The following is a 24,945-nucleotide window of genomic DNA, read 5'->3' as shown; positions in this document are numbered from 1 at the left end:
GAAAAAAGGGCTGGCTACTCAGGAAGAGTTTAGGAATATAGTTAGGTCATGTAGAAAGAAAATTAGAGACAAAGGCACAATTTGAATTCAATCGAGCCACTTCTGTCAGGGATAACAAGAAGTGCTTCTACAAATATGTCAGTAGCAAAAGGAGGAGCAAGGAAAACCTCTATTCTTTGTTGGGCTTGGGGGGGAACACAGTCACCAAAGATGAAGAAAAGGCTGAGGTACTTAACAGCTTCTTTGCCTCAGTTTTCAACAGTAAGACAGGTTGTCCTCAGGACAACTGGCCTGTGGAGCTTGTAGACAGAGATAAGAAGCCGAACAGCCCCCCTGTAATCCAGGAGGGAACAGTTAGTGACCTGCTGAGCCAATGGATCCTCACAAGTCTATGGGACCAGATGGGATTCACCCAAGGGTGATGGGGGAGCTGGCAGAAGAGCTCACCAAGCCACTCTCCATCATCTACCAACAGTCCTGGCTCACTGGGGAGGTCCCAGATGATTGGAAGTTGGCAAATGTCACACCAATCCACAAAAAGGGCCGGAAGGAGGACTCGGGAAACTACAGGCCTGTCAGCCTGATCTCAGTGCCTGGCAGGGTTATGGAGCAGATCATCCTGAGTGCAATCACACAGCACCTACAGGATGGACAAGGGATCAGATCCAGCCAGCACGGGTTTAGGAAGGGCAGGTCCTGTCTGACCAGCCTGATCTCCTTTTATGATCAGGTGACCTGCCTGGTGGATGAGGGGAAAACTGTGGATATGGTCTATCTGGACTTCAGCAAGGCCTTTGACACCATGATTTGACTCCAGCATTTCCCCCCACCATCGTTGTCTTTTCCCTTACCTGAGCAACATCTTCAAGTTTGTTCCATTTTAAAGAGAGCAGCAGTTTGGGCAATGATTGTGGGAAATTTTCACGACAGTCATATCGCAAAGTCCAAATGAGATCCATTTCATTTTCACAAAGCTGAGATAAAGGATCTCTTTCCATTATTTCTTTTAGCACAACATAAAACTTCTTACCACCTCGACCCTAGAAAATGAGAAAGGTAAAATGTTGTGATAAATTCAGTAAGATTCTTATACTTTAGCTCAAATATCAGCAATCCCACAGCAGGAGGAACATCAGATAAAACTCAGGGAACACAGGGGAGTGACTAATGTGTCTTTTGTTCAGATTTCTTAAGCTGTAAGCACTACAACTAACAGATTTCAAATTCAGTGTGCAGCAGTTTCTAAAAAAGCAACTAAACTTTAGAGTTAATGACACTAGATGGCAATATTTCTGTTTTCCAACTCCAACATGGAGAATTTTCATTAGGATGCATATTTCTTCTTTTGTTTTTCAAATGATGAAATTTAATAGATACATGTATATATATTTCTTTTAATTAAAAGCAAAAAACAACCAAACAAACCAACCCACTTTTCCAATAATAACCAAAAGAAAGTATATTTGCCAAGTAGACAAACACATATTTTTATCTTCTAATCTTAACTTGTTTTCCACATCTAATGTAAATCTTAGCTGTGTTCCAAACCCATAGAGTATGCAAAGCTTTTTAACAAAATATAGCCAAGTCCAAAATATATTGGAAAAAGCAGATATATACATGAATTTTAAGGCAGTTCATCAAGTGAATTATATACAAAAACAGAGCCAGTAAACTCTTATTTAAGCTGTAGACTTTATTTCCAGAGCCAAAAACCCCCAGAAAATTAATTTTAAAATAGTCTTTAGATGATGCTCACCGCCATTGCAGCATTGTCACTGTTTCTTGCAATCTCAGCTGCCTTTTCAAGTATCTGCAAAAAGTTGTTTTTAAATACATTAGATTTAAACCCAAATCTGATTGCATTGAAAGAATAAACATTATGGAAATGAAGTAGATAAGGAAATTTTGCTATCTTTTATATAGTTTCAACACTATTCTTTTGTATATACAGTGGTACAATATGGTGTGCTCCCTTTCTAATCTGCAGGACTAGGGAGATCAGGAATAGCAGTGCTCATGATTACCTCCGTTTTTTTCTTCTTCAGCACTACTGAGCTAAACAGTCTTTCTGATGGCACCTTGTTTTCCATTTCTCTTTGCATTTCCTCATTTTTCAGTGCAGCAAACCAATTCCTCAGCTCTAAATTACCCTTTGCTTTCTCATCTCTACTTCTGCTGTTTTCAAGGGCACTGTTTCCACACCCCCAGATCCATACTTCTACATCTCCATTCCAGATGAGTTCACAGACTCAGTCCCTTCACCATTTTCTCAGATTGCCCACATGATCTCAGTTAGTGTTTCCAGGTACTTCCCCCCCCCGTAACTGAGGTCTTCCCCCACATAACACCAGGACAAACCATCTTCCAACAAGAACTCATGTAACAATACAACGAATATTCCACCCACAAACTCTCAGCACCAGCTATTACACAGCAACCCTCAGAACAAGGACTGCTACCTTTGTTAACAGCAAAGCAACATTTCCCCAAAAGCTCAGCTGAGTTTCTCTTTTTAATGTTTTTGGCCTTTTGAACATTCTATCTGGTTTCTGAAGTTCAGGTAATAAACCACAATGATAATTACGTGTAGCTGTAAATACAGTTCTTCAAACAGTGTTCTGCACACTCCTGCAACCCTGGACAGGAGTTAGGATGGTGACTGCCTGAGCCAATTAGACCAGGTGAACTGGTCCAGTTGGCTGTCTAACCTAACTGTAGGTATGTCTGTCTACAGTTGTCAGATGCTGCTGGTTTGAGGAATGAATCAGAAAAAGAAATCTCAGTTAAGAAAAATGTCTAAAGAATCACACCATCTCCTTTCCCTCAGAGCTCTGCCTCTCCCATCACCCAGGATTACAACAGCATCCCCAGACACATGTTCAGCAAGACTTGTGCTATCTTCACTCAGGCAATGTGAGAAACAACAAAAGACTACAATAATCAGAGCATAAATACCCAGCAGCTAAATCCCTTAAAAAGGTATACTAACTTGTTTTATTTCTTCTTTCTCTGTATGAACCTCTTATTAATATCGTGTATTACATCTGCTACTCAACCACAAAGCTTGTTTACATACTGTGTGTGAAAACATGCATAAACAAAACCACAATGTCCTAATTCTGTGTTTGATGCTTGCCCCCCCATGCTTCCCAGTCTGCAAATAAACTTTGAAAGTCTTTGCAAGTCCAGCTTTGTTCAAGTGAACCCCAAGTGTGCCAGCAGTGTGCAGTGTGTTGACTAAAGGGCAGGAAGAGGGGAATTCACTGGAAAAGGCAGTGTTGAAAGGAAAGAAGTAACAGCTATTTACACAAACTTTCATGACTTATCTTTAGGTCATGGCTTACCTTATCAAAGGGAGGGTAATTAATAGGCTGTTTGGAATATTCCTGAAATCTAATGTGCAAAGCTGTTGCATTTTCAGTGTAAGGGTTAGTCTGGACGGTTCCCATGGGATTCAACATTTCTTCAAGTTCATCTGAAACATTGACCAAACAATTGATATTACAGGCCAGGCATGAATTAAAATTTGAAACCTCTGAAAGGCAAGGATGCAGTAAGAAGTCTCTTAACGTGTACAACAGACAGAAGCATGTTCTGCAGCACAACACTTTTAGTACAGTGCTCTGCATTTCCAGCATAAACTACCTCTTACATTCCCAAATGCTGGATTATCACCCAATGAGAGGTTTTCTCTTTCATCACAGTCAAGGGAAGCTGAGATATCCCTATAGTGAAACAAATCCCAGGAAGATCTGCAGCTTCTGCAAACCAGGACACACACTGCCTCTGGATTAAATAGCACTGAGGAAGAGTTTTAAGCCAGTTTTCTTTCAGCACTACAGTGAAGCTGATACAGGGTTTCTTGGGATGGAATGAAGAGTGACATGGAGGTTTCAGACACTCACCAATTAAGTTGAGTATCAGGGAAGAAGACAAAATTCTAACTCACAGGTTTTGCTGATGCAAATATTGCCACATACACTATAATTTATCTATTTAGTTTAGGATGCACAGCAGAGGGGACCAAATGAAACCTAAACTGCTCCTTAAAAACAAGTAACACTAGATATAAACATGCATGTATTTTATGTGGTTTTCCTTCCATAACAGATAAAACTTTTAGAATACTACTTCCAAGCAGACTCTTGCTCTTCCTCTTTTCCTGATAAACAATACTTGCAAGAAAGAGACTAAGATGCTACATATTTATCCATATAAAAAATACAAGCAGTAAAGACACTATTATAGGGGAATGGGACATGCATACAGTAAATATTCTACTACTTGATACTACATTCTCCAGTACTTAAAGCCCAAATCTTAAAACTTAGACTTTACCAGGAAATGATGACCAGCTGTGCAGTACCAGTTCTCCATTCTTCAAGTGTCCTTTATAATCAAACACCATGGTATTTACCCAGGCTACAGGATAATGCTGTTAAAGGAAATTATTTTTACATGGAAACTCAGACGCCAGCAAATATTATTACAAAGCAAACACTACAATATAAACAAAATTGAAAGGGTGGCTCTTTATTTTTTTTTTTCAAATAGTGATATGTTTTGGAAAAGCAGTTGGTCACATGCTTAGCTTTCAGCATGTACTCCAGTGCCACTGAGGACAATAAGGACTTAATTTTAAGGGCAGTGTAAAAATACCCATTTCCCTGAATGTGAGCCTTTCCCTGACTGTAAGCCTAATGCTATTTTGTTTCATCTTTTCCCAATCACAACTCATCTACAGCTCAGAATAAAACTGACCTTTTAAAATACAGCTCTTTAAACAGCTATGTGACAACTGACTTACAACTGACATTTTTATGCCTTTTTCAGTGTCTGAGAAGTATCAAAAGCTTTTTGATACCAAGATGTGCACTTCTTAATACATAGGCTCTTTTTAACTTTTTATTTTCATTTTGCATTCCTGAACACTTAAGTGAGGACAAGGAAAACTTTCTGAATGTTCATTTCAATATAGCTCAGAGGTCACTCAAGAAAAAAAAAATTAAAATAAAAATAAAATAAAAAAAATAATTACCACTTTTCCTGCTTTCCTAATTGTTTGGTATTTGGAAGGATTCATTGCCTTAGTGGACTTCTTAGTTTTCATCTTATCCATCACAGCATAAACTGCAAAGCAGAGCCTTGCCATCCTTGGCAGATCACATACATTGATTTCAAACTCCAGCTCTTCATTCCAAACGTGGTCACTTCTCCCAGATATTTCTGTGCTTACAGTAGTTTTACAAAGGAGCTCTGTACCATGGAAAAGACCAGCCCTAACATGAACCTGCCATAAAGAAACAAAAAAATATTAAGCTTGTCACAGAACCTACAGAATTCTCCATACAATATTATACAGAACGTACATATATGAATTTCAACAAACAACTAAACAGAATGAAAAATTTAAGATTAATTTCCTGAATACAAATTCAAGTCTCCAGGTAGAACCAATCTGTGCTTAGAAATGAGAAAAGCTTGAGGGTTTTTCCAGCTTAAAAAGAAATAATTTTTTACTTAAACTGTTTATAAAAATCTACAGAGGGAACACTGATGACTTCAGCATCAGAAATCACCTGTAATAATAATAATGACAATGTACATGATTTCCAGGAATTGTTTCGTCTTTAGCACTCAAAACCCAACAAAACCAGGTAGCTTGAAGGATGAAAATAAGGATCAAGAAAGGCAGAAGAACAAATAGATAAAGAAGCTGGAGCTATTGGCACTGAAATGAAACACATTACAGGTCAATGCCTTTCTGTTTAATAACATATGTACACAGAAAACTGCAGAGTGAAATATGCCAACTTCTTTCAGGTGGCCTTCCAAAAGTACCAATGTGAGGTAGAAACCCACAAGTGTAATCCTTTGGTCAACACCTAAGAGAAGTTCTCGATGTTACAGTTAAATGTGTGAAAGTGATCTGATGTCTCAGGTCCCCTAAGCTCCTAATCAACCTTCCCAACATTTCCTTTAAGCTATCAGCTTATTTCTGAGCACTGCAAGGGAAAGACAGATGTTTCCAATTTGATACAGGTTTTGGATTAAAAAAAAAAAATAATTCACCTTTCTAATTCTACAATTTCTAATCCTGTTAATACAAAAGCTTGGGTCCAGATTTTTTCTTTGCATTCTGACACTTCCCTTTTACTCATGACACTGTGTGTACCAGTGGTGGAGTCAAAGAGCAACACAAAAAGAGAAGCAATTTCAAATGTCATGCACTTGGATAACGGGGTGTTAGGCAGATGAATGAGGTCACTTGTGCTCTAGGTGAACATACTCACCCCAGCTCACATTACTGCAGTGCTACCCATCTGACAAATGTTTTGTTTCCCACCACAAACACTGCATTTGTGAACCTTGGTGGTGGATTCAGCAAAAAGGGATGAATATTGGCTTGATCCAAAGCACAGTGGGTGTAAATGAACAATGGCAGTGAATTAAACAGCCTTAGAATCAGGACTAGAAAACAAATGAGTTCTCAGTAGTGACAATTTCATAACAGTGTAGACAGACAACACAGGGAAACATGCACAAGTTTGCAGGGCTGCTCTGTGCATTCTTGTTCTTGGGTAAGCACAGGACTTCTAAGTTTTCAATACTAAAAAGCATTCAAAACACTAAATAATATTTAGATGGTGCCCACAGGTGCTAATACAAAAGAACTGACAACTTTTCCTGTTTCTTATAATCAAAGTATTTTCTTTTTCCTCCAAAAACATACTCAAATTAAACAAAACTCACTTTGTAAAGCATGGAAAATACACCTAGAAAAACCTGAGAGCTATATTGCTTCCAGAATCCACCTTCTTTTTCCTTTTCTTTTCTTTTAAAAACTTGAGAGTTTGCAGAATGCAGAGATAAGAAAATATTAGAACCAACTAAATAATGGTTTAGACAGAGAAGAGGGAAACATCTAGTTTTGCAGGGATGCATTTCCACAATCACAGTGTCTCAGGAAGTGAAATATAATTATGGCTCATTTTGCTATGTAGTAAAATGTAGGATTGCTAATTTACAAGGAGGTTGTAACAACAGCTTTGAATGAAACAAATGCACCAGGTATCCTGAATAAAGCATCAGAACAGCAAATACCAGTGGCTAATTGGATCTCTTCCTTCTCTACATGACTCGTTATACAATCTATTGATTGCTAAACAAAACAAAGGAAATTAATGTTGTTCTATCTCACAGGAATTGGTCTTGTAAGGCCTTAAAGTAGTTTTGCAATAAATTCCCATGTGTTAACTTGTGGTCTGTACAACAGTCAGTAGCCCTGTCATGTACATTTTACAGGAAGTGGTATTACAGCTTTCTTTCTTTGTGTTCCTCATGTTTAGAAAATAAAAGACAGATTGTATAGAAGCATACAGTCCATGTTTAGACACAGATATTTAGGACTACTACCCCTCATGTCCCACTGAAAAACATCTAATATTTAATCTGTGTCAGGTGTTTACAACAGTCTATTTTAAATAAGCCTATTTCACATCAATATCAGTACTTTACAGATACCATCTTTTAAAAAATTAAGTACTGTGTAAACATTCATGTCATTCTGTCACAATTATTGCAATGTTGTAATGCACATATCGAACTTCAGAGAATAAAGGAATACTTTAACAGTAAAGCTGGATTTTTAACCAATGCTACCAAGGTCATCGGGAATAACTAAAAATGCCTATACTTCTGCTGAATTGAAATCTGTATGATTTTGAGTTCACTTAACATTGAAAATCATTGAAGTGATGAACAGAATGTCTTCTGATACTAGACATAGTTACTTACTTTGGCATTTTCTTCTGTATTTAGTTTATTACCCTTTAACAGAATAATCTTGAAAGGGTTGGAAATATCCCATACACTCTGAGAAGGGAAACAAAGACAAATTCATTCTTCATCAGTGTAAAATTGAGACTTATTTTATAAGCTACATTTTAAGCAAGTCGTAAATACAAACACAAATGCACTTTTAAAAATACAGATTTGAAATCTTAATGGATAAGTTGGTCAGCAATAACTACAAGGAGACAAAGTAAAAACTCAGCTGAAATGAGGTTGGGGAGGAGAACATACATCACGTACTACTTCTGACAATTCAGAATAACCCTTCAAATTTATTGTTCATTCTGAATAACTACAGAGTGTGTAACAGAGCAAAGATCTGTCCATATTTCTTAGAGTGACAGCACATAAAATATAACTGTGCTGTAAGGCCAAAAGTTCTGTAATAAAGGAAGCACCAGATTATAAGAAAGTTAGATGCCTATTGTGGCAAAAATCACCATCACTGCAGTGGCAGCATCACATATGATATCTGGGCTAATACAGAGATCCCAGAGCACTGCTGCCCAAGCCAGTGGAGCTCCAACAAAGCTGGAGAACCCAGGTTCTCTGCAACAACTTCTCCAGCTGTTGGTAACAGATTATTACCCACTCTTCTGGGTTGTGATTTAAAGTACAATCAATAGCAATGAAAAGGGGGGGAATGGATGGCAGAACAGGAGAAGGAGCATGGATGAGGTGAGGGAAGGTAAGAAATTTCCAAGAAGCCTCAAGGTCTGCTATTTCTGAGGTAAATCTCACACGCAACAGGGGGCTCTGAGTACACCCAGGTGACCTACACTGGCAAACAGCAGCCATAGCACAAATCCCAGGATTTATATTTCCTGGGTTCCTTTCGGGTGTTAGACATTCCCCACATGAACTTACAGTTGTTGCTCTTGTTTTTTTTGGTGGCAGAGGAAGAGGAAGGGTGGATGATTTTCGGTTTATGGCAGCTTCTATGGCAATCATCTCCTGCTCACACATCTTCTTGATGGTGCAACACTCAACCAGAGTCAGCTGAGGGAGAGTCCTGTTCATCACACAGTTGCGGATGTACTAAAAGCCCACAGAAAACAGTTGTTACCAGCTAGCAAAGTGTTTCTACAGCAACTTTGAAATCAAAGAAACAAATAACTCATTACAAAGATACAAAGGGAAGGGTGCACACGTATTTTACAATTGGAGAGGGCTGCAGACATGAAGAGACAAGGTGTTACTGTTCAGCACAGCTGAGCATCCAAGGGGACAGGAAGCACCTTTGGCCAAGGCAGCAGAGAATTGTTACACCGAGTTCCAAAAAATTTCATGTACCTGGAACTGAATTAACGGGTGATCACCAAAAACATATTCTAGCCTTCCACTAACTTGCAGCACATAGTCAGCAGGATCAACTTCCTCATCTTCTTTTCCATGGATAGTCAAACGTTTTCGGATTGCCAGTTCGTTCAGCTTGATGGGATTCATGTTAGGAGACACCTGGAAACTAAATACATCCTAACAAAACACAAGCAGGAATACAGAATGTCAAACTTGTCATAGTCAGATGTACAAGGCTTAAATTGTAGCATACATAATAAAATAGAGCAGAAATAATAACTGCTAAAACCAGTCTGTTTAACAGTTAATGTCTATATCTTTAGGGCAATCACAATAATAATCACCCTAAAAGCTGCAAAATGTCAGATCCCAAACTTTTATATTATCAGAATATCTTATCTTATCTTAAGAACACAGACCTTTATCTTTTTGATTCAACAGGGATTTAAAGACTTTTAGAGCAGTGTACTGATCCAGCAGCTTGCTTTTGGAATGTGACTGAGGGAACCATAAATCATGCACACATTCCAAGGTATTTAGCAGTACTAGGTGTGCTAATTTTTCTTCTTTCTGACCGCTAGCAATCTATCCTCTTTCTAAGTATCACTGTACTCAGAAGAAAAAGAAAACTTCAAGTAACAAAGCAGAAGAAACTGTTAATGTGATTAATGTACAAAACCACCATCAAACCAGGAGGAGAGCAGAAAAGAGGAGTAGCAGTCAACACCTGTAGCACTCTGAATACAACATGCAAAGACTCTGTATTTTCTAAGAATTTTTTTAATCAAACCTTTAGAGGCTATTTGTATATTTCCAAAGTAACTCTAATTTCAATGTGCTCTAAAAAGATTAGGGAAGAAATTACTATCCTTTGTAAGTAAAAAAAAATTTTATATTCATTTTAAGTTCCTAATGTAAAAGATCTGTGAAATCTTTCATTTCCCTTTATCACATTATGCTCTGCACAGGCTTGTTTGCAAAGGTTGATTCAGGGAATTCTGAGGTTTTGGTGTATTTTTGATTTTTTTTTAATTATTATTTTTTATTTACACACACACAATTCTGAAGATGTAAGCATCCTAAACCCAGTTATTAACAAATGTGAAGTATTGTCTGGCTTACATTCTTTTGCATTGTGCTTTATTTCTATAGACATTTACTGGTAAGAAGCCAAGCTGCCCTAATGGAAAAACCACGCTAAAGTCACGCTAAATTAATTCTGTATTTTCTCAGTTTCTGCATGGTTCACCACAGCTTCCCCCTTTCAGAAAGCTGCCACACTGTGAAGGCTTTCTCCTAGCAGTGGGTAGACAAGGAATAACACTTTTTCTTCCCAGAAAGCTGGCACTCTCTGGCAGCTGCCTTCCTTCCCAATTGTAGGATTTGATACCCACGTCACAGAAATGAGGATCAGCCTCTCTTGCTCCAGAGATAACCAGGGAGTTCTTATAGCTCACCCACACCTTCTAGACAATTCTCTTTCTCACTCTTACAGCTGAAAGAATTAAAAGAGCACAACAGTCTCCTAGGATGATTCCAGTGCTCAGTACGAGTAGTAAGGTCTGGAACAGAGTTTACTGCTCTAAAAAGCAGCTCAGATTTGAACTGTTAATAGTTCTGAAGGTCAGAGCTGGCAGCAGAAGCATTTGAAACATTTGAAATGTCAGCAGCCTAAGCTATTATAGTGGCAGGCAAATACATTCTGCACCAGCATGAACTTTTGCTCTGCTTCTGTACTGTCAGCATATGCATATATATGCAGTATCTTAATCAAAAGCTGACAAACACACAGATACTCTCACTACTGGACAACTACAAGGTCTCTACTAAGCCAAAGAGGACTGCAAAAGGTTTTGTTATAATACACCTATGCACCTAACATCAGCTGGTGTTACTGGTGACCCCATATAGTATGCACCTCTACAGTTAATGTTCCCAGAGGCAGATTTGATCTTTCCATTTATTTTTTTTTAAGTTTAAAAAAATAGCACTAGAAATTACACAGTTTTGAAAATAAAATTATCTGAATCATTAGAAAATCAGTATCTAGCACCTTGGTCAAAAGCCTGATATATTTACACACTTGTGAGATTTTTAAGGTTTCCAGTGCTGATCATTCACAGTTATCCAAAAGGAGAGAGTGAAAAAAGGAGTAACGGGAATGCTGGACTCAAACAGAATCACAGCAACTTCAACATCAAAAAATGTCAGGCTAAAACACTTTAGGATTTTTTGGCGGAAACGAAAGGGGTTTTTATTTTAAAAATAAGCCATAGTTTTGTTAGCCAAAACAAAAAGGTAACAAAAAGTCTCAGTGTTTTAATTGTCTGTGTGCATTTTGAGAAGAGGGAATACTAATTCTTTTCTTTTTAAATGCATTGCTCAATCTAATGAGCAGACCAACCCCAAAGATGTTCAAGGAGCCACACATAGAGGGAAGTGTGTTGAATTCACCAGCAATCCCTGATGAACTGAGCTTAAAACTGAATGCTAGTGAAGCAACACAGTAACAGTTGTCCAAAAATAGTCCTGACAACTTTGAATCATGTTTTATGTTTTAACAAATGTGAAATAATATAGAATATACAAGTTGTGCATTTTGCCTTGAGAAGTAGAACTGTAATTTGACTTTAGAAGTTCAATTCTCAACTGTAGGTTCACATTCTCACTTTCTTTCAAGAGTCAAGGATCCTGGTGATAAAATTTGCATTTTAAAGCAAACACCACAATGTTAGTATTCTATTTCATTTACATCAGTCCCATGCTAACTCAGATCCGGGTAAAAACAGACACGAAATGTGATGAACAACCACTCCTACCTGGCAGTTATCAAAATGAACAGCCACTACAAGATTTCCACTGTAGAGCTTATCTTGGAAGCTCTCTGGGATAACAGGTTCCTGCTCTGGTGGGTAAGTGTGTTTTAACCAGTCCATCCAGGAGAGACCCACAAGGGACTGAATCTTTTCCTCGCTGATCCTCCGCATTTTAGCTCGGAAGTCGTTCACTTCAGGATCTTGTAAGGCATCGAACTCATGGAGACCTGAAAGAATTCAAACAAGCAAAAAGACATATACCTGAACCAGTGTGTCTCTTAGGTACTATTACATGGAAAAGGCAAGCTCACCCTGACTTTAATATGACACTCTTAAGGACAGGATGCCACCCAGAGGGACCTGAACAGAGGCTTGAGAAGTGGGCCCATGGGAATCTCATTGAGGTTCAGCAATACCAAGTGCTGGTGCTGCACCTGGGTCGGGGCAACCCCCGGTATCAGCACAGGCTGGGGATGAACAGATGGAGAGCAGCCCTGCTGAGAAGGACCTGGGGGTGCTGGTAGGTGACAGGCTGGACATAAGCCATCAATTTGCACTCACAGACCAGAAAGCCAAGGTATCCTGGGCTGCATCACCAGCAGCATGGCCAGCCTGTGAGGTTCCACTCTGGTGAGACCCCACCAGGAATACTGTGTTCACCTGTGGGGACCCCAACATAAGGAGGACATGGATCTACTGGAGTGAATCCAGAGGAGGCCATAAAGATACTCAGAGGGCTGGACCACCTCTGCTGAGGACAGGCTGAGAGTTGGGGTTGTTCAGCCTGGAGAAGAAAAGGCTCTAAGGAGACCTTAGAGCACCTTCCAGTACCTAAAGGGGAGGCCAATAAGAAAGCTGACAATAGACTTTTTAGCAGGGCCTGTTGCAACAGGACATAGGATAATGGTTTTAAACTAAAAGAAGGTAGATGTAGATGATACATAAATAAGAAATTTTTCACAATGAGGGTGGTGAAACACTGGCACAGGTTGCCCAGAGAGGTGGTGGATGCCCCGTCCTGGAAACATTCAAGGTCAGGTTGGATGGGGCTCTGAGCAACGTGATCTAGTTGAAGATGTCCCTGTTCACTGCAGGGGGTTGGAATGAGATGAGCTTTAAAGGTCCTTCCATCCCAAACTATTCTATGTTTCTATAATGGAGAGTTCACACAGCTGTGACTCCTTGGTACTTCAGGACATGTAGGGCCTGCAACTGTGTTTATCTTTTCTCCTGAACTTGGAAGGACATTGTCCAAATCACACAAAGCACTGAACACCTTTTTAGAACAAAACACTAAGTACAGAAGCTCAGACAAGAACACTTTTTCCCCCACTGCTAAGGTCCAGAGTAGGAGCTGCAGAAGGAAGGGCCACACGAAGCTATAATAAGCCAAATATTCAGTCCCAGACTGTGAATCTCTCAGAATCTGTCTGAATGGTTAAACTGACTAACTGCTCCCATTGTCAGCTCTAACAAATAGGCAGACAGTGTATTGCTGAAATCTAAACAAAACCTGCAGTCTTTATAAGGGACCTAACAATGGTCCATTGTTTTAAAACAAGAGGTATGACCTCACACGACCCTGTCAGTCTGGATTGTATAACCAAGCAGAGTAGATTTAAAAGCTGAAAATTCTGACATAACATCAAGAATAAGTTACTGTGAAACCTTTAAAAATAGCCTTTCATTGTTTGATGAAAATCAGTGACACAATTGAGAGCAACAAAAGAATCATATTGTTAACCAACTCAGACACCATATGTAGTAAAATCATAATAATTCTAGTTCCTTCTGTGTAATCAGTTAACTGTTGAGCTATTCATGATAGCACTGTTCAAGGATTATGCTTTTCTTCACTTAGTAATAATAAGAAAATTATAAATATTTTCTCCTCATCTACCAAAATAAAATTTTCTCTTGAATGATGTAGTAATACAATATAGTGCTGAAATGCAATATAGAAAGTAGCTTTAAACAACTTTCATGTTTCATCTTGAGCATTTAAATCCTTTCCAACTACATCAGTATTTGTTTGAGAAAGGGAAATACTGAATTTTTAAGAGAAATTTTTAAAATATTTTAATATATTTTTAATATATTTTACCTGCCCAATAAAGACCCTCATAACCAACAAAGTTTACCCTTATTTAAAAAAAAAAATTAAATGCAATTACCTTTGCCTATGAGGACACCTATTTTGGAATCCAACTTTTCTCCTGGATCACAATTCCTTGTCACTAGTTTAAGGACAGGAAGAAAGGGTCTAACATCACAAAGTCTCCGGGTTTCATCCTCTAATTCTTCATGTACAGCAGTCTGATTCACACATGAGAACATGTAAGAGTCAATCTCCATGAGGAGGTGGAAGAGTGGATAGGCATGTGCCTGCTTCCATAACAGCTGCAATGAAAACAGGCAAGAAAATGAAACAAAACAAGAAGGCATGGACATATGGTAGGGTATTTCCATTTGTGTGCCCAAAAGAACATAGAAAGTAGCATATTTGCTAACTTGGTTCATTTTTAGCTCTCTCTCTTATTATTATATATCTACTTTGTCTCGTTTGTAGTCTCCACCTTGAGGTTATTTTTAAGTAGCAATAAGTGTGTGATAAATATCCCAGGGGCAAAAAACACACAGGGGACAAGTACTATGAAGTGATGAGAGAAGGGCAGCACTAGTCCTCATCCTGATCCTCATCCTTGGCTTCCCCAGCACAGTCCTTTTTGCAGTGAAGTTGCAGGACCTGGGCTGTCCCCAGTTAACAAAGCACTAATTGATTTTGGAGCCAGCCGCTCTTGACACCAACCAGCAAACTACTGCTCTCCTCCATCCATTCCTACAGCTTCATGTCAAAATCCTTCTACCTCAAGACACAGCTGTATTTCCTTTTTCCAGTAATTATTGGAATATATAGACAAGAAGTTCTCACTATGGAACCAATTCCTGAACAAAAAAACCACGTTGTCTGGAGAAGCTTAAAGTAAATTTATTTGTAAAGTACAAATCTTTGGCAGAAATCAAACTTGTAAGTAAAGTAAGTTCTCCCAACATAAATACTACTCAAATCTTTATCTGCAAGAATATTTTTGTCCTTATTTTACAAGTTTGCATTTTACAGATTAGTTTCTCAAGCTTCTTTCAAAAGAGGAGCTGCAGGACCAATAATGTAACGGCAAAAACCTCCTCTCAAAAAATTGCAGCTGAACCAAACTGCTTTTGTGGAACTGAACACATCTGCATACATTTCACACACTTGTAACAATGAATTCTGTCTGCCAGAAATGTATTCCAGTGCATTCTGAGTGAGAGCTCAATCCAGCAGCTTTCTTTGGTGTTGAGCAAAAATTCCAGTTTCAAAGGTATCAAAAGATTAAATCTATTATTGCCTCTCCTCCTGAGTTGTGCAACTTCAATTTCCAGCTACTGGTACTTCTTATATGACTTAATGATTACAAAATTTACAAAGCCATGAAGTCTCTGAAATTGGCTTTCACTGAAAGCAGACACTGTCCATCACCCACAGCATGGCCTGGTAAAATTGAAAATTCCACAGAAATGAAAAATTCTTCAGCCTTCAAATAATTGGCTATTTTACTCCCCCCCCTTATTTTAATTGTAACCATTCCATGTACAAGATAAACTCCTTAGATTTGCTCTCAAGTCCTCTTTATATATCCAAGAGTCCACAAACTATGCCTTGTCACAGCAACGTGGTGGGACCAAAGCTGCTAATCCAGTTTGCCATCAAAGTCTTCATTACTGTTCTGTTTTCAAATACAGTGATTTCCAGGAAAGACCTCTGTAGATAGGATCAACATTCCTTTTCTTTGAAAAAACAGCTAAATATCAACAGTACCTGTTTATAGCATGCTAAGTTCAGTGTGCCACAACTATCAAGAAAACCTGACAGCTTAGTTCAAGCCCCTTATTGTTGTCACTTACATGGTTGTTTTTTTAAATTCTTTAGCAGTTGAAATCACTATCAGTTATTCCATTATCTTACTCACCAACTAACCTGTTATGTTGCCCAGGTTCCCCTTTTAATGACATTTTTCCAATCAGAATTATTTCAAGTATTTGAGTATAGCACAAAACTCGGATCACTTCAATTTCTTCTGAAGTGGTCCACTGCCTGAGAAAATACTTCAGTGTCTGGAAAGTTTCAAATTAGGTGTAAAAGAAATTATATGAAGCTACTACTGATTCAAAGAAAATAAAGTCTATAAACAAGTGAATCCTGTCAGACCGAATAGGCCTTAAAAACAATATACTTATTTACCAGAAAATGCAATGGAAGGAGACATCACACTTCTTTATTTTCTTTTAGAAATTTATTATGCTCAAGGATTAGATTACTTGGTGTTGTAATTCACTCACTGCCCTGTCTAAATGTCTCCACATGGCCATTGTCTGATGAAAGGTCAGTAGATTGTTCTTTAATATCTCTGGTTATTTCCTTATGTTCTCCCCTTTGATTTAGATATTCCCTCAGATTTTAAGTGATGCCCTAATTGTATAAAACCTTTAAGAAATGGCAGACAGACTTTTTAAAGCATCAGGCTTTGGTATCCATCAAAAGAAGCAGGAGCACAATCTATGACTTCTATACTAATTAGACACACTAATCAGAGAAATGTTAGATCAATAAACAATGTATTACCAATGTGTTAGAAAAAAGATTTAGAGCAGCAATACAGTGTTAAGGTAGAGCTACTAATCTCTGCTGAACTGTAACTACCAGCAAGGAATAACGTCTCCAAACCTTGCCATCTGCCCCAAGCCCTTGCAAACTCCCATATACATATATTTGTATTAGTCAATCTGCAGTGCATGTGCCTTCAACACATTATTTTTATGCCTACTCAAATTCATTACTTGATTTGCCAAAAGGCACATAAAAATCAGAAACAGCACTCACACCTAACAGAAGTTAAAGTTAACTGCCCACTTGGCACTACCTGTTTAATATGAGATATGGTGGCATCTCGAGGGACATCCAGGTTGATGTAGATTCCAGTGGGCAACAGGAAGTCCACAGATATTGAGCCATCAGCACCAATCTGTGAATCCACTGCCCAGATGTCAAGACTGTCTGTCACAGCAGGAGGCATTATGGAATCTCAGTGATATCATAACCACGTGGCCTTAGGGGAAAAAAAAATAATAAAATTCAGTATACTTAACCTTTTATAATTAGACACACATTTTAAAGCCTTTGGAAAGTTTATATAAGTTCTGCTTGTACAGCTCAGCTTACAAGTCTGGGGTCTCAAATGCCAGTATTGCAAACACATAAGCAGAGTTTTAGTCATTAATGTTACTTAAAGGTAAAGCACTATTGTTGAGATGTTTATATCATTGTGACGAAGTAATAAGAGAAAAAACTAACTAATTAGAGGTTAGCTAAAACAAAGGTAGAAATTAATTTCAGGTTTTCCCTAAAAATTTACTTGCATAAAACACAATCAAAGTAAGCTTCTTGGATGAAACATGGCAATATTTCATATAAAAACATGAGCAGTTTCATTATTTTATTTTTTGCAAGTTTCCTATTAGTTGCCCACAGATGAGGCCAGTGACATATTCAACTTGAAAGTCTCTATGAATAGGAGGAAAAACATCTTCAACTCTATTAGAAAGTGACATTTTCCTCTAAAGACACTTATCTCAATTTGTTTTCACCCTTAAAGGTACAGGACAACACCCTCCAGTCTCACCTCTACCTGCCATGTAAATATACTGAATAACAAGACCCACTTTTCCTCAATAGAAGCAACAATTAAGGAGCCTCTATCATCGTCACTATCAAATAATGTTTTACCACCATCATGTCCTCATTTTCCCCCCCAAAAAATCCACTACACTGATCAAATTGAATCAAAACAAAAAGAACTGGGGGTGAGGGTGCAGACCTGGTGAAATAACAAATCAGATATGAAGATATTTTACCTGAATTACCACATTTTACAAATGGATTCATTCATTAATGGGCATGCAAAGTTTAGCACGGTGTGTGAGTTCTAAACCACATACAGAAAAGAAATAAAATGTAATCCCATCATGCAACATAGATTACATTATTGGAATAACACAGCATCTACCCAAAAAACCTAGAGAAATCGTGTAGTTCCTCATTACTAATCAGGAGATCTTTAACAAGCTACTATTTAAATGGGATACTTTATTTCTTTTCCTCCATCCAGTTCCTTCTACCCATAAAATCCTGGCTGCAGTTCTATTGTAACTGAAATTAGTAGTCCAAGAAAAACAATAATACTAAACATTTTTCATACTTTGATGCACACACAGTATATTTTCAGTTATTTTATGTGGTCATCAGATTAAATAAAGTGGTACTGCCGTTATAAAACATGACAGGTACAGCAGCAAGGAAACCATTAATCTGTTCTGTGTAGTTATTTAGTTCATAATTAATTCCTGTTTTACTTCAGCATATGATTTTTTTTTAATTTTCATCCCCTTTTAGATGTTTTTCCACATTTGCAATTGTGAAATCACTTTAAAACAAGAGTTTAAAAATGTTCCAAGAGGCAAGAGTTAAAAATGCTGCCCCACACCCCGAAGCCCAGGTACCACAACGCAGAGAATTGTAAAGTGTCACAAGATTCTTGTTTATAATTATGAGCTTCCAACACACACATCAGAATCTTTTAAATTTCCATTTTCCATTAAAAAGGGAAGCACAGCCATCATGCCAGCCTGAGCATGCTGGGAAGCTATTCTTGCTTTCAGGCACTTACTTAATATTTCCTCCCTCAAGGAAGCAGATCAGCATCTTGTACAGTCAGCACCCTATTTCTGACCCAGCTGTGACATCAGGGGGGTCAAGAGAGAACCAGTATTTATCCTGAGAAATGGCAAACCCAGGGTGGCTGTGAGAATGACTCATGGCCCAAACTGTGACATGTAGTGGCACCAGTGACTAATTTACAATATCACATCTAGGAACTGAAACAAAGTCATCCGGATGGGGAGCAACAACACCAGAGACATTTTAAACAACTTCCAGCTAAAGGAAAAAAATCCCAACAATTAAAATAATAATAAAAAGCTATTTCAGGCTGTTAACCTCATAGCTATTCTTGCCTACTGTCACAGTAACAACAACTTCACGTACAAAAAAAGGAAGTCATTAAAACAGCTATTCAAATCTTGGCTACTCAAATAACTTTGAATTTCACAGCAGCAAAGCCCAACACAAAATGCTTTTCTAAGTCACAGGTATGTAGTATTTATAGACAGCATTCAGAAAGTGTAAATTTTCTCTCAAGTTTACCCTGTGCGTTTCAGATTCACATACATGTGTGTACACATACACACACACTGGAACTCAAAACTGCTCAACTCCTACTTCAGTATACCAGCAGTTCTGAGGGAGCTGCTTAGACTAAAGGAAAGAAACAAAACACAGATGAGTAGAACATCTGCAGAACAAGAAAAAGAGAATTCAACATTCATTTTTGTATTTACTTATTTAATGTCCTCAAACAAGAAGCCTTACAACAAGATTTCTCAATTGGATGGTATCATTTGGTCTTTTAAAGGAATTATCATATCTAGGCAAGAGTTCCCTTACTAAGCCACCCACTCAGACACTGATCCCATTTTGCTGAGAAGGCAGGCAAGACTAGTTTATGCCAAACTCAATTCCATCACAACAACTACTTCAGGACATCACTGAGAGGCCAGGAGCACCCTGCTGCAAAGGCTTCACACCACTGCTGTAAGAGTTGGAGAAATCAATTTTACCTGTGCCAAGTAGTCAGTGTGCACATGTAAAGGAATTATATCCAGGATGTGCAAGGATCTGATGTAAAACAGCACCGATCAAGAAGATATGAAAGACAAAGGAGCACAGGAGAGCTCCTAAGGTTATCCTGAAATTAAGAGCCACACAAGAACATGCTCAGAAAAAGAGAGCCTGTCTGAAGGCACTGCAAAACATCAGACATGGAGTAACAATGCCATGAACTTTCCTTTGAAAATAATTGATCGTATCAGCAAAAGACTTAGAATTAAAAAGCACCACAGAATCACAGAATCAATTAGGTTGGAAAAGCCAAATCCACTTGGATTGTCATCAACAGTCAATATCAATCTGTGTCAGATAAGTTCTTCTGCACCAATTATGAAAATTCACACTATGTCATAATTGTCCTTCACTTTGAACTCACCACAAATCCCCTATCACTCATCCTTTGAGGTCTATTTTTTCTGTTATTAAAAAAAATCAACATAAAATCCCATGCAACATTCAATCCATTATCCCGAAGCATAATCAAAAAGAATATTAATAAAACACAAATAAAAGTAGCTGCAAAGAAGCTGGTGATTATAAACAATAGAGGAAAATGTTGATGCCCCGTTATCTCTCACAGCATTTATTCTCCTGAGCATCAAAAAAATCTTGTCTTCAGACAAGTCTTTAGAAGAGGTATTGTACATCTGAAATGATGTCACCCACCCCTGACATGTGGACACAGCTCTCCCAGGATGGAATAAATATGCTATCATCCCAAACAGGCAGGAGAAACCTGGGGGGGAGGATCACTTGTGTATTAAAAAGTAATTTTCCTTAGGAAATAAGTTTCTTTTACATCATCTCTTCCAAACACAGATGCATTTTAAGGGCACATAAGTATCTACAGCTCTTCAGATTAAATATAAACCTGGATTTACTTTTCTTTTCACTAAAAATATGAATAGTTACATAAAGGACAAATATCAGAAACTAGCTTGTTCTGCTTATAAAAAACTAAGAGCTCTCTGCTTATCCAGATTTTTGCTTTATGTCAAAGTTGTTACAACTGTTGAGCACCACATTCAAGACGATTACCACTGTGTTCAATACAGCTCTTTATCTACTGCTTGCTCTGTCATGTGGCACTCAAGGGGCAAAAAAAATAAAAAAAAAAAGTCTTGTAGTAGTGAAAAGGGCAGTGTTTAAACAGTATCTTACTGTCCAGAACAGACTAGTGACAATCTGACCACAGTAATTTTGTAGGAAACAGCAGCAGCATATCACGTAGTCTAACTAGGAGAAACTCTAAGCAATTCCACAATATAACCATTGTAATAATTTTTCTAACTACGTAAACATCTGGTGCTATGAAAAGATAAGCAAGCTATAAATGAAATATCTGAGCACAAACAAGGGAGAAGAATCTAGCAGAAAGAAGAGAAAGGAGTCAGAATATACAGGAGGGTTTATGTCCTATGAAACTTAGGAGGCCTTTGGGGAAAAAGAGAAATTAAAGGAAAAATTGAAAAAATTCTGATATCTTTTGAAAACTTTGAAGTCAAATATATAGATTAGATCAGGTGCCAGTTCATAGCTTCACAGAACTACATCCTCTTGTATTCCTAAAACAATGAATTCCCGGGTGCTGCCCCAGCCCCTGAGCTTACAGGCCCAGGGCAGTACCGCAACCGAGGCACAGGCAGCAGTTTCCATGCGCTGCACAGAGTCCAACTGTATTTCCAGGGACTCCAGCAGGATCCTTGGGACACCAGCTTGACTCTGCTAAGCCACCCTGGTGCCACCGTACCCTCACTCTGAGGGCAGCCCACAGCCAACAGCAGCGCTGTTCAGCTTTCCCCTTTCCGGACATCCCCGCTCAGGGCACACAATGGGAAAACAAAATAAACAAACATTGCCACTTTTCCATCAGCCCAGGGCCTGCCTCACCCTGGGACAAGCAGGCACCATATCTGAAAGCAGGCTGGGGTGAGAACACAGTCCTTACCCTCCAGCAGCTGTCACAGGGATGAAATCAGGCTCCACGTTGGAATTGCAACCAAGCTTCTAAGGTTTAACGTGACAGGACACCGATGCCAAGCAATGCATGGGCCACTAAGAGCTGATCTTCTGTTCCCTGTCCCTCACAGTTCACACAGGACCAACAGTGACCCTCTGTTAAAGATGGCATCCAGTGCACTGACAATTAAAGTTTATTCTCTTTTACTACATACCATGCCACTGAAATTCCTACTTAGCCCTAAAGAATGAACCCACTCAAGGCTCTGGACTTTTAGAGCTGCACAGGTGAATGTCCATCTAAACTGCTTACAAGTCTAAATACAATCAACTGATGATAAATACAAATGACTAAATCAGCAAAGCTAAGATTTTTCCACCCCAAAAATGTCATGGTCATTTATCTACAATAGCAAAGATTTTAAGAATTCAAGACATCTACGAAGAGGCCTGGGAAGTTATTTTTAAAGATCATGTGGTACTACAAATATTTCCCAGCAGTTTAGTTAAACCACCACATGAGCTGGCCCCATGGAATGGAAAATTAAGTGTCCGTTTAGTCAGGATTCCTCCAAAAATCAGAATAAAAATATCACCATTTAGTTTTCTAAAAATATCTATGTATAGAAAACATGAAAGGCCTTATTTAAAGGCCTCATTCCCTCACAGTGCTCAGACTGGTACCAAGAGTGGTCTCTCAGCTATGAGAGAATCTGAACTTGATTCTCCTCATGAAATATAGCAAATTATTCACAAACAAGAAGAATTTAATAAGGGGGTTTTCCAGGATCCCTGATTATTTTGTCTGTTCATCTCCTGTAGCTTTACTCCTCTGCTGTGCCCATTAAGCACTGAAGTCAAGATTTTAAAGCCACAATGAATGAAGCTTCTACTCAGATATTAATGCCTCTAAATAAAAGTGGCCCAGTTTTCAAGAAATGCTGAGTACCTGAATTTGCAATTGCCTTATGCAGGACTCAGAGATACAAAAAAAAAAAAAATGCAGACATGTTAACTGGTTTCAAATTAAAATTTAATCAAATTTTAAGCAACTTGATTTGAACAGATGGTTCAATTAGACTACCTCTAGTCAGCCTTTCTCATGGAAATGATTCTATGATTCAATGGAGGCATAGTTTTAAAACTAGCTACACATGAGATTATTGTCTTCACAATTTTTTTTCCTGGAAAAGAAGTCTAGAGGTAGAGAACAGGACTATTAAAAATGGTATGCCAGACTGAAGATTCATCAGAACTGGTTTGAACAATGAGGATAAAAGGACACTCTTACTTCTCATTACTTTATACTCAGGCAAGTAAACTCATTTTCTGCTTCCTCCAAAGAATATTCATGATGAACTAAACAAGTGAATACAACTTAAGTCCCAGGCTTCTGATAGACTTCTGACAATTCACTGTCAGCACATAACTCATAATAACAAAAACACAACAATAACATAACAGCTTCTCACAGCTAATTCACAACCATTCTCTGCTCTACCTTGAAATCACCATATAGATACATTAAAATTAGATATAAAAATAAGGAGTTTCAGGCCATCTTTGTGCAATTAAAATGAGTTGCAGTGAGAAAAAAAACCTCCTTTCACACTTCAGTGTTACTGCCTGAAATTGTCTTCAGAAGCATTTAATCTCTGGATCATGCTGAAGCTGGGGCCACTGTGAGAAAACATCTTTCAGCTCACTGGAATGCAGTTCTGCATGGCCAAGATGGGAGGGAATAAAAAGAAATGGAAGAAAACAGTGGATTAGAAAAGCACTGTCATATGAGTAACAGTTCATTTGACACCTTAACCAACAAAGATGGGGAGATAAGAAAGAGAAAAACTCAAATGAAACAAAAAGCCCAGGCAAATAATTCAGTTTTCTATGTCAATTGGGCTGGGAGAACATATCTGGTAGATTCAGCTTTAGGGAATTTTCTAATAAGCTCTCAGGTATTTTGGAAGGTTTTAAAGAGCAGCAGGCAGAGCAGGCCCTGATATGAGCACCAATGCATTCTGTATAGCACACTGCAGGACAGTGAGCTGAGACCAAGGATTTGGGGAAAGATTAGACCTGGATAGTTCACAACACAGAGAACTCACTTTTGATACTGCAGATCATTGTAGATACTTTCAGTACTAGAGGAAGATTAGAATGAAATGTTAGGGTATGTTGAGTTCTAATGCTACACTAAACATTTAAATGATGGAATGCTTACAAGGATATTTTAAACAAGCAAACAAAAATCAATCTTATCAGAAGAGGTGAATGGAGGTGGCACAGGGGAACAAAAAGGACTGAATGGGAAAGGAGGAGAAAGAGCTGAACCAAAACCCAGAATAAAGATGTCATTTTAACACAGGTGAGTCAGACAGTTTCCTACAAAGCTGCATAACTGCTTGTGCCAGCAAAGGGAAGGTGCAAACAGGAGCAACAGGAGTGGTAGTGATGGTTTCTTCCAGCCTCAGGGCCGGTTTGCCACTTCACAGCTCTTAAGCCATTTTAAAAAATGTAGGCAAAACTACAGCCTAAAGGCCCAGCTTTTTAGCAGCCCAAGCTATTATTCAAACAACTTTATAATGTCTCCACTATGATTCTGAAAAGGTGCATTAATCATCTGGATTTGTGCCTCTACTGATTTACTGTACTAAGTAAACTGAAGGGTCCCTGTCCCCCCACTGCTAACCAAGAACTGTATGAGGATTCTTCATAGTCTAACAACAAAACTAGGAAATATTAAACCAGTATTAGTTCTGCTCTCCAGTATTTCCTTGCCTGTTCTACCACTCATAGTAATTTCTTGTTCCACTGTAAACACAAAGGAAACATTCCACTTATAAGCCATTTAAAAATATAAATGGTTAATATTGCCTCTCCTTTTGAATTGTACAAATGGACCTAGACCATCAAATCTCACCAGGTGACTCCCTAACCTTTTCCTTCAGCTGTTAAAATGTTACATCTCTAAATTATGAGCTATGTTACTTCCTACTATAAAAATAGTTAAAACCAGAAATTGAGGATTTCCTATATATAGACACCTCTTCACACAGGGACTAAAAGATTCGCTTTTCAATTATTTCTGATATTTCAATCAAAACCTCTAGGAAAGAGATTTATTCTTCAGCAGACTGATTGTACATATCTAGAAAGAGAAGTAAAACAGTGAAATAATTAAAACCTGTG

General features: G+C 38.2%; 1 protein-coding gene across 8 annotated transcripts in view; it reads right to left on the bottom strand.

Moving 5' to 3' along the window:
* The window catches only part of PIK3CB (phosphatidylinositol-4,5-bisphosphate 3-kinase catalytic subunit beta), a 107,093-nt gene that overhangs the window by 30,910 nt on the left and 51,238 nt on the right, over positions 1-24,945 (bottom strand). For 7 of the 8 annotated variants that reach the window (XM_064666594.1, XM_064666592.1, XM_064666596.1 and 4 more), the window contains 11 exons: positions 16,934-17,119; positions 14,147-14,372; positions 11,976-12,199; positions 9,151-9,333; positions 8,725-8,895; positions 7,801-7,878; positions 5,042-5,293; positions 4,342-4,438; positions 3,348-3,478; positions 1,760-1,813; positions 852-1,040 (listed from right to left, as the gene is read on the bottom strand). In XM_064666594.1, the coding sequence (XP_064522664.1) occupies positions 852-1,040; positions 1,760-1,813; positions 3,348-3,478; positions 4,342-4,438; positions 5,042-5,293; positions 7,801-7,878; positions 8,725-8,895; positions 9,151-9,333; positions 11,976-12,199; positions 14,147-14,372; positions 16,934-17,086 (1,758 nt within the window). In that variant the 5' untranslated portion in view covers positions 17,087-17,119. The remainder of the gene's footprint in view (positions 1-851; positions 1,041-1,759; positions 1,814-3,347; positions 3,479-4,341; positions 4,439-5,041; positions 5,294-7,800; positions 7,879-8,724; positions 8,896-9,150; positions 9,334-11,975; positions 12,200-14,146; positions 14,373-16,933; positions 17,120-24,945) is intronic. The other variant, XM_064666600.1, reaches the window with a different exon arrangement.

The sequence above is a fragment of the Pseudopipra pipra genome, chromosome 10 (assembly GCF_036250125.1).
Source record: "Pseudopipra pipra isolate bDixPip1 chromosome 10, bDixPip1.hap1, whole genome shotgun sequence".
NCBI classification, from domain to species: Eukaryota; Metazoa; Chordata; class Aves; order Passeriformes; family Pipridae; genus Pseudopipra; species Pseudopipra pipra.
Note: the sequence above shows the minus strand (reverse complement) of the source record. Positions and strands in the feature narration are given on the sequence as shown.